The sequence below is a fragment of the Muscardinus avellanarius genome (assembly GCF_963383645.1).
Source record: "Muscardinus avellanarius genome assembly, chromosome: 6".
In the NCBI taxonomy this organism is placed as follows: Eukaryota; Metazoa; Chordata; class Mammalia; order Rodentia; family Gliridae; genus Muscardinus; species Muscardinus avellanarius.
The window spans coordinates 19616971-19629883 of NC_137791.1; the positions used below are offsets into that span (position 1 = coordinate 19616971).

The 12913-nt window shown below is 48.4% G+C and overlaps 1 protein-coding gene across 3 annotated transcripts in view; it reads left to right on the top strand.

Moving 5' to 3' along the window:
• Positions 1 to 11815: 11815 nt before the first annotated feature.
• Positions 11816 to 12913, top strand: part of ARHGAP10 (Rho GTPase activating protein 10) — a gene marked incomplete at both ends in the record, with an annotated part of 308500 nt that continues 307402 nt past the window's right edge. For all 3 annotated transcript variants that reach the window (XM_080697718.1, XM_080697720.1, XM_080697719.1), the window contains one exon: positions 11816 to 11969. In XM_080697718.1, coding sequence (XP_080553844.1) covers positions 11816 to 11969 — 154 coding nt within the window. The remainder of the gene's footprint in view (positions 11970 to 12913) is intronic.

The window sequence follows — 12913 nt, forward strand, 5'->3', positions numbered from 1 at the left end:
AGCGTCTCACTAGGTTGCTGAGACTGGCCTTAAACATGCAATCCTCCTGTCTCAGCCTCCCAAGTCCTGGGCTTGCAGATGTGTACCACCACCACCATGCCTGGCTAATTTTGTGTGCTTCTTGTTAACCTTGCTGCGTGGTAGCTTGGCAACTTTATGATACTGAAGATCACTTCTTGGGCCTCTCTAAACCTGGCTGGCACATAAGGTAACGAGAATAGCATAGCAGTGTTAACCACTTGTTACTGGAAGGAGTAGGCATGCCTACCTGATCATATCCCTGACAGCTTTATTTTACCAGCAATTCTTCATGCCAGTCTTCAAAGTATATGTTGGTCACATTGCTTCTGGAAAAGACAGAAAGATACAGATGGGTTATCATTGGCTATATTTTATATTATCTGTACGCGAAAGTGAGAACTCTGTTCCCTGTCCCTGTCTCATTCGAGCATAGACGAGACCATACAGGAGTTGGAAATTCGGGGTGGAGCCCAACAACCCCATCTTAGTTTATTTTTTTTAATCTTTTGGTGAGGCTGGGTGTGGTGGTGCACACTTGTAATCCCAGCATACAGGAAACGGAGACTGGAGGATCACAGTTTGCGGACAGCTGCAGCTACTTAGCGAGGTCCCTTGTAACTCAGTGAGACCCTGTTTCAAAAAATATATATAGATGAAAAAATAGGACCAGGGGTGTAGCTCGGAGGTAGAATGCCCCTGGGTTCCATCCCCAGTACTGCAAACAAACAAACAAGCAAACATCTTTGGGTGGACAGCCAGGTGTAGTGGCACACACCTGTAATCCCAGTACTTAGGCTAAAACAGGGGAATCACAGGTTTGAGGCCAGCCATCGTAAATCAGCAAGGCCACAGCCATGTAGTAAAACTATGTTTCAAAATAAAACCTGCTGGGCTTGGTGGTGCATGCATGTAATCCCAGCATTTGGGAGGCTAAGACAGGAGGATCAAGGTTCTCAAACAGCCTCAGCTACTACTTAGTGAGGCCCTATGCAACTCAGTGAGACACTTTCAAAATAAAAAATAAAAAATAGGGCTGGGGGTGTAGCTCAGAGGTACAATGCCCCTGGGTTTGGTTCCATCTCTAGTACGATAAAACAACAACAACAACAACAACAAAACTAAAATAGGACTGGGGGTGTAGCTCAGAATACAATGCCCTTAGGTTAAATCTCTAGTACAAACAAAAAACGCTTTTGGCTGGGCATGGTGACACATGCCTGTAATCATAGTACTTGGGAGGCTGAGCTAGGAGGATTGCAGGTTGGAAGATAGCCTCAGCAACTTAGTAAGACCTTGTTTCCAAATAAAAAGGGCTGAAGATTTCACTTGGAGGCAAAATACTTCTGGGTTCAATCCCTAGCACCAAACAAACAAACAAACAAACAAACAATTCTCCATGCAATTATTTATAATGCAATCTATTATTATTATTATTATTATTATTAGTGTGTGGTATGGGATAGAACCCAGGAGTGCTCTACCATTGAACTATATCACCAGCCCTCTTTCTTTCTTTCTTTCCTTCTTTCTTTTTTTTTTTTTTTGATGGTACCAGGGGTGGAACCCAGGGGCTTTTCTACCTCCGGCCTATACTTCCAGACCTATTTTATACTTTATTTGGAGACAGGGTCTCACTAAGTTGCTGAGAGCCTCACTAAGTAGCTGAGGCTGGCTTTGAACCTGTGCGATCCTCCTGTCTCAGCCTTCCAAGCACGGGGATTACAAACGTGTGCCACCCTGCCTGGCAGCCCTTTTTCTCTTAAAACAGGGTCTTACTAATTTGCCCAGGCTGGCGTCAAACTTGCAATCTTCCTGCCTCAGCCTCCAGAGTCACTGGGATTACTGACACGTGCCACACCACTATGCCCAGCATAAAATCACATTTTACGGCAAAAAAATTCATGGAAAAATGATAAAAAGTAGGAGATTCTAGAATAATAAATATCAAGCAGGCCTGTCCCAGGCAAAGAAGGACTTAATGTCATGCTACTTAGAGCAGAGTGCTCGAAGGTGATAACTTGTTTTTTTTTTTCAGTGCTTACCATAGGCTATTAGGTTTCCCCCTTTCAGAATATGAAATGGGAGTATTGCTATTTTCTGCTCTATCTCGGCTAGATAATCAATTCCAAATACCTTTCAGTTTTCCTGAAGGTCTTAGGTATCTACTAATCTTTGGTTGCAAGAAAAAAAACTAAGCAAACAAACAAAAAACAAACAAAGCAAAAAAAAAAAAAAACACAAAAAACAAGGATTCCGGCAACTTGAGCAAAAGGGCATTTTATTCCAAGTATGTGGGGCTCTGCTTGGGGGGAGCCTGGGAGAAGCTGCTCGGCCCGCGGGCAGCAGCGCTCTTTCAACACTCTTGGCTGGAGCAGATGAACTTTGTTTCTTATGTCAGACCTTCAGTCTGTCCAGAAGTCAGCGTCCTGGGCAGGAGAGGCTGTCTGGCTGGGTCACACGCCCCACCCTGGGCCATGAAGCCCGAGAAGGGTTCCAGAAGGCTCCAGGGGTCTCAGGATTCCCTAGTGACAGGCAGGTGTGGGGATTTTAATAAGACTACATGCTATGCAGGGGAATGATTACCTAGGTGGAAATCTGGGTGCTGTTGCAAAGTGGGCATGAAGGCTGAACGTACAAAAAATGCCAGTGTCCACCACTGAGGGCAACGCTGGCCACGATAATGACATTCAAGGCACCATGCTAGTGACGTCACAAGTCTCAGCTGATATGTGCTGAGATAGTTTTCCATTGTTAGGCAGTGATTCCTCCTCCTTTTCTCCCTCTTCCTCCTCCTCTCCCTCCTTCCTCTTTCTCCTCCTCCTTCTTTTCCTTTTTCTTTCCCTAAGCATACACACCCAAAACATACTTCCTTAGGACTAGTTGCCAGGTCTGCAGTCACTGGGTCAGAGGATAAAGACATACTCCTCATTTCACTGAAGTAGCCACGGCCCAGGAGACATGCACCTCTAGTTGTGGTAGGTTGGCTTCCCAGTGGCTGGATATTTGCCCAGCTGAAAGTCACCCTGTGGAGACCTCCCCTCTGGGTCATGCTGGGGACATTTGGAATACTGGGAGAAAAACACACCCTTCAGAGCTCTTATTTATTTATTTATTTATTTTTGTGGTGCTGGGGATTGAACCCAGGGGCATTCTACCTCTGAGCTAGACCCCAAACCCTACTTTATTTTTTATTTTGAAACAGAGTCTCACCAAATTGCGGAGGGCCTCACTAAATTGTTGAGGCTGGCTTCAAGCTTGCAATCCTCCTGTCTCAGCCTCCCAAAGTTTTGGGATTACAAGCGTGTGCCACCATGCCCGGCCTACCTTCACATTTGAAAAGATCAGAGCCCCAGGTTTCTTCAGAGAATACAAATTTAAATGTGGGAGCACTGGAAAGATCTCTCCTGTTTACCCATTTCCCCATCTCCACCAGGGCTTCATTAAAAACACCTGCCAATCCCAGCATTTGGGAGGCTGAGACAGGAGGATCATGGTTCACAGATAGCCTCAGACACTTGGTGAGGCCCTCTGCAACTCAGTGAGACCCTGTTTCAAAATAAAGAATAAAAAAAATAGGACTGGGGGTGTAGGTGGGAGGTAGAATGCCCCTGGGTTCCATCCCCGGTGTACTGCAAAAACACACAAAAAAACAAAACACCTGCCTCTGGGCCAGCCTGGCAGTCTGGCTGGATACAGCTGCCTTGTGCTTTGTTTTATAATTATCCACACATCAGTGTATTTCTCCTGGCCAGAGTATAGCAGATCGTAAACATCTTCTGATTAGGGACTTTTGCCGCCATATTTCTTGGGGCACTTACTATGAAGCCTCACCCGCCCCAGGTACTCAGCCAATATTTATGCTATGTGGGAATCCCGAGGTTGGTTTAGTAGGCTAGAACTTCCCTGGGGTCCCCAGATCTTCTAAGGGATGAGATCTAGATGAGGAATGCTAGAAAGGGTGAGCTCTTCCTGGAAATAGTGAGGGAAGCCTGAAGTCCGTTTCAGGGGATTCTTATTGGAAAGAAGCCAGCGGCGCAGAGCAGATGGGTGGGCTTCACTCTGCCTTCGGCCTCCTCTCGGTCCGAGGCTCCAGCCTTTGCCGGCGGCTCACTGTAACTCCTGATGGTTCAGGTCTTGGCTCAGCTGTCACATCCTCACTGCCATCCCAGAATAGTCCCAGGTCCCCCCTTCTTCGCACCATGGTCAGCTATCTAGCACCTACCAGAGTTGTTAATTCACGTTGTCGGTGATCTGAGAGGTCTCTCCCTCTCTCCACGGAGGCAGGAGGACCCCGGCTTGATTTTCCTTTTTATGCCTTCATCCCAGTACTAGCCTGGTACCAGCATGTAATACGCATTCGATAAATACAAAAAGTGTGAGTAACCGTTTCTGTGTGCTGCTGTGCTGGAAGGGCAGAGATTGCAGGTTGAGTCAAAGCTGCACTTACCCAGCAGAATGCTCCGGGCATTGTCTTTCTCAAATTGCACAACTGAGATGACTGTGTTATGAATTCTCAGTCTGTGTTCTGTGAAGAAAAAAAGCTCTTTTGACATACAGATGAAATGAATATATCAAACACACGTGGACAGCTATGATCATTCTGTAATCAACTGTCATTAAGAAAAGGTACACATAGCCGGGCATGGTGGTGCACGCTTGTAATCCCAGTACTTGGGAGGCTGAGACAGGAGGCTCACAGGTCTGAAGGCAGCCTCAGCAATTGAGGCCCTCTGCAACTTGGTGAGACCCTGTTTCAAAATAAAAATAGGCCTGGAGGGTGTGTAGCTCAGAGGTAGAATGCCCCTAGGTTTGATCCGTAGTACCCCCCCCCCTCCAAATGCCCACAAACCAGGTGCAGTGGGTCATCCCTGTAATTTCAGTGCTTCCGAGGCTGAGATTGAAGGATTGCAGGTTGGGCCATCAGCTATTTAGTAAGACCCTGTTTCAAAATAAAATAATAAAATAGGGCTAGAGTGGGTGTAGCTCAGGGATAAACAGATACAGAAAGAATGAAAGAAAAAGAAAGAAAGAAAAAAAGAAAGAAAGAACACTTTCTAACAGTAATTATGGGGAGGAAAGAGAGGTTGAAGAGGGAGTTGAAGGAGTATTTTACTCTTCTTTATAATTTTCTTAATAATAATAAAATCAATACAACATAAAAATTACCATTTTAACCTTTTTCTTGGTACTGGAATTGAACCCAGGGTCCTTCTATCTCTGAGCTACCTCCAATAACTTTTTTGTTATTATTTTGCAAGTGGCTCTGAGAGTCTTACTAAATTGCCTCAGCTATCCTTTTTTTTTTTTGCGGGTCTGGGGATGGAACCCAGGGGCGTTTGACCTCCGATCTACACCCCCTTCCCTATTTTTTATTCTTTATTTTAAAACACGGTCTCACTGAGTTGTGGAGGGCCTCACTAAGTAGCTGAGGCTGTCCGCTAACAGCCATCCTCCGGTCTCAGCCTCCTGAATGCTGGGATTACACGCGTGCGCTACCAAGCCTGGCTGCCTCGGCTATTCTTGAACCACCCCTACATCCCCTTGAAGCACCACTATGCTCAGCCCACTCTAATCGTTTTTAGGTGTATAGTTTAGTAAAGTATATCCACATTGTTGGGCAAGCATCACCATTTTATTTTTTCAGATACTAGGGACCCAACTCCCCCAGCCCTTTTGGTTTTATTAGGAGACAGGGTTTCTGCTAAGTTGCTTAAGGCTACCTTCAGACTTGAACTCCTGCTTCAGCCTCCTGAGTAGCTGGGATTAGAGGCCATCGCCACCACGCCTGGCTACATTTTACTTTGTACTGATGACTAGTTCACAAAATCATTGTGTAGCTTCCTCCTATCTTTGTGGATTAACCCATCCCCAGCTCAGAGGGTGGCCGCCAAGAGGCCTGGGCTATTCGACAGGACCCACCTTCTTGACCATAGGCATCAGTTGAACCGTAGGCCTGTGTGAGCCAGGGAGCGGCAGCCTCCTAAATTGGTTTGATTTCCTGACAAAATAGCTGTGTTGGGGAGTCATCTTTGAAGCTAGGAAGGGGTATTTTTTTTTACAGGAGAGTCTGGAAAGGTTGGAGCCATTTGGTTTCTTTGAAGAAGCTCTCTGGAGGCCAAAGTCACAATGCAAGGTGAAGGGGCTCTGCTTGGGGAAGACAGAGGGCTGGGTAAAGCATGCTGACCATGCTGCTTCAGAAACCTGGTCTCAGCCAGGTGTGGCGGCACACACCTGGTATCCCACCCAGTACTTGGGAGGCTGAGAGAGGAGGGTCACAGGTTCCAGGACAGTCTCAACAAATAGTGAGACTCTCGTCAACCTAGTGAGACCCAGTTTCAAAAACAAACAGAAAACAGGGCTGGGGGTATAGCTGGGAAGTAGAATGCCCCTGGGTTCAGTTCCCAGTAACACAGACAGACAGACAGACACACACACACACACACACACAACCTAGTCTCTCTCACTGTGGAGGTGTGTTTGGGTATTTTTTGTTTTTCTTTTGGTTTTGCTGTGTTTTCCTTAATACCCATGGGAGGAGGCAGCCTCGCAGTCTACAGGGAGACCCTCAAAGATTGATCCTTCCCTCCTTGTCCTGGCATTCCCGTTTTACCATGCTGAGATCCGCACACTTCCCACTTAAAGGTGTCAGTCTGCAGGAGACGCCACTAGCTATCCTGCTCAAAATCTACTGTCCCTTTTCTCTTTGTGGGGAAATGCGGATTTCACGAGGGCGACAAAATACCTGATGAGACCACGGCTTCCATCTTTGCAGCAAGGTGCGGCCCTGTGACTAAGTTCTGGCCAAAAAGATAAGCACAAATGTTGTGTAAGATGTTTGGGAAGGCTGAGAAAACAAGCAGGCTTGGCCCCAGGGGCCCCTTTATCCTTTCTCCTCCTGCCCAGGAGCTCCAGGAGCCCTCCTTTGGGGTGATATTGGCATGGAAGCCATGAGTCCCTTTGCCCTGCAAGGCCCTGCTAGGGAGGGAGGAAAGGAGAGAGGATAAATAAACACTATAGGGCTTATACCACTGTTACTTTAGATTTTCTGTTACACTGTCTTTGTGTGTGTGTGTATATGCAGTACTGGGGATTGAACTCTTGGGCATTCTACCTTCAAGCTACAGCCCCAGACCTATTTTTAATTATTTTGAAACAGGGTTGATAAGTTGGGTCCCTTCCCTACGTGATCTCGCAGCGGAACTCCAGAAGCCAGAAGTGAAGATATCACGAGACTCCAGGTACCTCGAGACTCCAAACATCCGGAGACTACAGATGTGGAGAGAGAATCGGCATGCCTATAAAACAGTGGTGACTCCAATCCGCCACGTGACTCAGCCGGCCGATCAGGACTATTCACAACTCTCCAGACACGTGGCCCATCTATCCCTTCCCCCTGGCCGGCTGACTCTCCGGCGGGTGCCGGGTCCAAATAAAACAGCAGTCTCTGATAACCCGGTTGGTGTTTTTTACCTCCCTCCTAAACCCCCAACTCTGTTTTCAACCTAACAAGGGTCTCACTGACTTGCAAAGGGCCTCAGTAAGTAGTAGCTGAGACTGTCTGCGGACCACGATCCTCCCGTCTCAGTCTCCCAAATGCTGGGCTTACAAGTGTGTGTGTGTGTGTGTGTGTGTGTGTGTGTGTGTCCGCCACCACGCCCCCTGCTCTGTTACACTGTATTTGAACCCAGTTCTGACTCACAGCCTGAAACATACCAAGTGTCCAGTAGAACTCATTTTGACTTTATAGGTAGCAACTCTGTGACTCATTTGGGAAGGTGCTAGGGCATATAGGGGAAGCGCCTTAAAGGGAAGACTTCCTCAGCGTTAAGCCCCAGGACGTCGAGACTGAAACTTGACCTCTGCATGGATTCATTCTATATCAGGAGGATCTCCGCAATTTAGCAAGGCTCTCAGCAACCTAGTGAGACTCTGTTTCCAATTAAGAAATAAAATCAGACTGGGGGTGAAGCTGGGAGTTCAATCCACAATACCTACCCCCCCCCAAAATAAAGCCCATCTGGCATATATTTAAAAATGTATTTTTTTTTTTCTTTTTGTTTCATTCTGGGTATTGAACTCAGGGACATGCTACCTCTGAGCCATACCCCCAGCTCTATTTTTTTTTTTTTTTGGTGGTACTAGGGGTGGAACCCAGAGGCTTTCTACCTTCGGGCTATCCTCCCACACCTATTTTATAGTTTATTTGGAAGCAGGATCTCACTAAGTTGCTGAGAACCTCACTAAGTAGCTGAGGCTGGCTTTGAACCTGTACGATCCTCCCAAGCGCTGGTATTACAAGCGTGCGCCACCACGCCTGGCTCTATTTTATTTTTTTATTTGGAAACAGGGTCTCACTAAGTTGCTGAGAGCCTGGCTAAGTTGCTGAGGCTGGCCTTGAATATTTGATCCTCCTGTCTCAGTCTCCCAAGCACTGGGATTATAGGAATGTACCACCACACCCAGCTAAATTATATCATTTCTTGCCTAGACAACTCTAATTTTCTTGGGACTAAATTCCCATTTCTCTACACAGCTGCTAGAGAGAGACGGAGACAGAGATACGGGTAGGGAGAGAGAGAGAGAGAGAGAGAGAGAGAGAGAGAGATATCATGTAACATCATGCTTAGAATGCTTTAAAAGCATTGGGACACAATCCAAAGCCCTAAACATGGCCCGTCTACCCCCCTCCACCCAGCCTTGTTGTGAACAGGTTTCTTTACTTACTGCTTCAGCTGCTTGACTTTTCTTCTTGTCTCTAGAATGTTCCATCTCAGGGGCTGGCACAGGTTGGCTTTTTGTCTGGATTACTCTGCTCCCCTCCCATTTTTTTTTTTTTTTTCCCATACTGGGGATGGGACCCAGGGGCATTCTACCTCCGAGCTATATCCTCAGCCCTATGCTTTTATTCTTTGCTTTGAAACAGGGTCTCACTGAGTTGCAAAGGGCCTAAGTAGCTGAGGCTGTCTGTGAACCGCCATCCACCTGTCTCAGCCTCCTGAATGCTGGGATTATAAGCGTGTGCCACCACGCCCGGCTGATCTATTAATATTGAACTAAGATTTATATCCACTTGCTCTTGAGAACAGTGAGTGAAGGGAGAGTGTGCAAATGGACAGGGGGACATTTTTCTTTTTGATATTGTGAATTTGTTTCAAATAACGTGTTTTATTTAAACATCTAAAGTATTGGCCACGTTGAATGAATCAGTTTTTGTGGCTGGGAGTGGAAAGTGGTACGGAAGAGAGGCAGTTTGCCTGGAGCAGAACATCTTTAAAAGGCATAAAAACAAAAACAAATTTTTTATTGAACTATTTCACATGCCAGGAAAATAATTTACTCAACCTAATGTGTACACTTCAACGATTTCTAGTATGTTTGCTGAATTGTACCACCCTTACCAAAATCTAAGTTTAAAATATCCTGGAGACAAGCATGGTGGTACATGTCTATAATCCCAGTACTTGGGAGGCACGCACAGGAAGATCACAGGTTTTTTGTTTTTGTTGTTGTTGTTGTTTTGTGCTACTGAGGATTGAACCCAGGGGCATTCTACCTCCAAGCTACACCCCCAGCCCTATTTTTTAGTCTTTATTTTGAAACAGAGCCTCACTAAGTTGCAGAGGGCCTCACCAAGTAGCTGAGGCTGGTTGCAAACCACGATCCTCCCGTCTCAGCCTCCCAAATGCTGGGATGACAAGTGTGTGCCGGGCCTGCAGTCCCTCTTGATGAGGAAGGTTTCAATGCTTGTCCAGAGGGCTGAGTGCCCGTCGTGTTCCGTTCTTTGGCAAGGCCCTCTGTTCACACCCCTTTCATTCTTTTTTTTTTTTTTTCCTGCGGGTCTGGGGATGGAACCCAGGGGCATTTGACCTTTGAGCTACACACCCTGCCCTATTTTTTATTCTTTATTTTGAAACCGGGTCTCACTGAGTTGCAGAGGGCCTCACTGTAGCTGAGGCTGTCCGTGAACCGCGAACCGTGATCCTCCAGGTCTCAGCCTCCCAAATGCTGGGATTACAAGCGTGCACCCCACGCCCGGCTCCCTTTCATTCTTGATCACCTTTCCTGTCCTTCATTTGCTTCTTTTATTCTGGTCTCTATGGACTCAAATCTCCTGTTGATGTTAGTAGGAAATGAAGCTTTCAACACCTGAACGCTATATGTAAGGCATTTTGAAGTCTCTGGAGGATGCACATTAAAGTAATGATGTTTACCTGTGGCTAGGGCGCTCATGGCACTGTTTTGTAACCAAAGAGTTTATTGAGTAGGAGGCTTATTTAGCTGGATCCTCAGGGTTGCACTCCTACAGTTCACCGTCCAAACAGATTCTTAATTACTCAGCTCAGAGTCTGAATGTTTTAAGGAATCACTTTGAAGTTTCTTGCTAATATGGCAGCCACTAGTAAACCTATGTATGTAAATGCGTGGATTTGTGAAAAAAGTATGGAGAATTCCTAGTGTGTGCCTGACCCATAGGAATTGCTTAATAAATTGTTGCTATTTTGAAAAGTTTCCCTAAGGGATCATTTGTGCATTCTCTCTCTCTCTCTCTCTCTCTCTCTCTCTGTGTGTGTGTGTGTGTGTGTGTGTGTGTGTGTGTGTGTGTGTGTGTGTGTTACTGGAGATAGAACCCAGGGGTATTCTACTTTCGAGCTGCACCCCCAGTCCTATTTTTATTCTTTATTTTGAAACAGGTTCTCACTGAGTTGCAAAGGGCCTCACTAAGTAGCTGAGGTTGTCTGCAAACTGCGATCCTCCTGTCTCAGCCTCCGAAATGCTGGGATTACAAGTGTACCCCTCTCCCCCCGCCCGCACTCAGCTGAGTTCCTTTTCTTTTCTTGTTTTTTGGTACTGGGGACGGAATCCAGGGTCGCTATACCTCCAAGTTACACCTTCAGCCCTATTTTATTTTTTATTTTGAAACAGGGCCTAAATTGCCGAGGGTCTCACTAAATTGCTGCAGCTGGCCTCTAATTTGTGAGCCTCCCAAATACTGAGATTACAGAGGTAATGCCCCGCTATTTATTATTTTTTTAGTTTTAAATCTCAATAATTTAAAATGTCTTAAGTTTTGAGAGACACAGTTGAGCTCTGTTTCACAACCCAGGGATGAGGAGGGCTTGGGGGAAGGTGCTCGGACATGAGCTCTCATTTTATGATCACCTCCACCCAGTGAAAACCACAGATATCTTGGCATCGGTTTTCTAGAGGGTATTTTTAGACTAGTATAGATCGTCTCGACCCACCTAAGGATTATTTAACCTGCTGACCACAAGAGCAACAACTTTTCTGCGGCTCAGCCCAGCGGTTCTGGACCCACAGGAAAGTACTGGGCGCTGCGGGCTCCCTAGAAAATCCGCTCAGGTGGTGGTGATCCAACAGGCCCTTTCTGGGACCCGGGCGGTGCATCAGCAGCAGCGGGAGTCCCACGTGCGAGCCGGGGCGCAGCTGAGGTCCGCGCCGAGACCCACGTGAGCCGGGGTGGGGATAAAGCCCGCAGCCAGGCGCTCCAGCCCGGTGCGGCCGGGCTCCCCGCCTCGGGAGCCATCTGTGAGTCACCGGAGCGAGCCGGAGAGGAGGGGAGGAGCAGCCGGGGTGGAGGAGGACGACGGGGGCGAAATCCTAGACCCGGGACGCCTCGGAAGGAAGAGGAGGGGCGAGGGCGCGCGGGGAAGAGGAGGAAGAGGCGCCCGGGAAGGAGGAGGAGGAGCGGGAGGAGGAGGAGCGGGAGGAGCGCAGCCCGGCGGCCGAGCGCGGGGCGCGGGCCGGCTCCTGTCCCCGGGACCTGGCCGCCGTCATGGGGCTGCAGCCCTTGGAGTTCAGCGACTGCTACCTGGACAGCCCGTGGTTCCGGGAGAGGATCCGAGCCCACGAAGCGGAGCTCGAGAGGACCAACAAGTTCATCAAAGAGCTCATCAAAGACGGGAAGAATCTCATCGCCGCCACCAAGAGTAAGGCGGGGGGTGGGGGGGCCCGAGCGCGCACGGGCGGCGGCGTGGCGAGGCCGGGGGGAGCCCCTGGGGCTGGGGGTGGAGGACCCCCAGATTGGTTCTGCAGAGGCCTGGTTCCCGTCCCCGCGGGGCGTGGAGCGCACAGCTCCAATGCCCTCCTTGGGGGCTGCGCGCCCCGCCCGCCCCGCCGAGGCTCGGGGCCGGGGATCGGGCTCCCGGCACCCTGAGATCTGCTCACACTCCCCCTCGACACGGAGGCATCAGTTTTCCTAGTTTGGTCTCGAGATCTTTTCCGGAGACTTTTCTTTGGGGATTCCTTGAAACCCTGCTGGGTGTTGAATTCTTCAGGAGTTTCTTAAGCTGCCCTTTTGTGTGTGTGAGCGGCTCTCTCTTTAAATCGTCCCCACAATCTGGTCCCAGGTCCCTCACAGCGCCGAACCAGAAAGTCCACCTGGCTTTGTGCTGCCCTCTGCAAATTCCTTCCTCCCTCCGGGGTGCAGCGAGGGTTCAAAGATTGGGTCTTGAAAGGGTGAGCACACAGCCGGCCCCCTGGCTCAGGCGGGACTGCCTGCTCAGAGGCTGGCCCACCCTGGGAAGGCTGGATGGATGCCTTCTGAAACATTCGGAAAGGAACGAAGAGATGCATGCGGTCTGTATAGGTGAGAAGAACCTAGGCCAGAAATCCTTGCACAAAGTTAGTGTTGCTTGTGTGAGGAGCCGTCAGACCACCCTGCGGACCCATAGGATGTCTGCCCGTGGAGGCCCTTTTCTTTCTTAAAGACCTGGCCATGTACCCAGCCTCCCAGCTCTGTGCAGTTCATGCCTTAACAGTTACCTAGTTCTCATTCAGTAATCCCCAGACTTGGGAGTTTGTCCCTTGTCCCTTTTATGGACACCCCCTCCCCCTCCCTCCCATCTTGCATTAAGAAGATTAAGACATACTG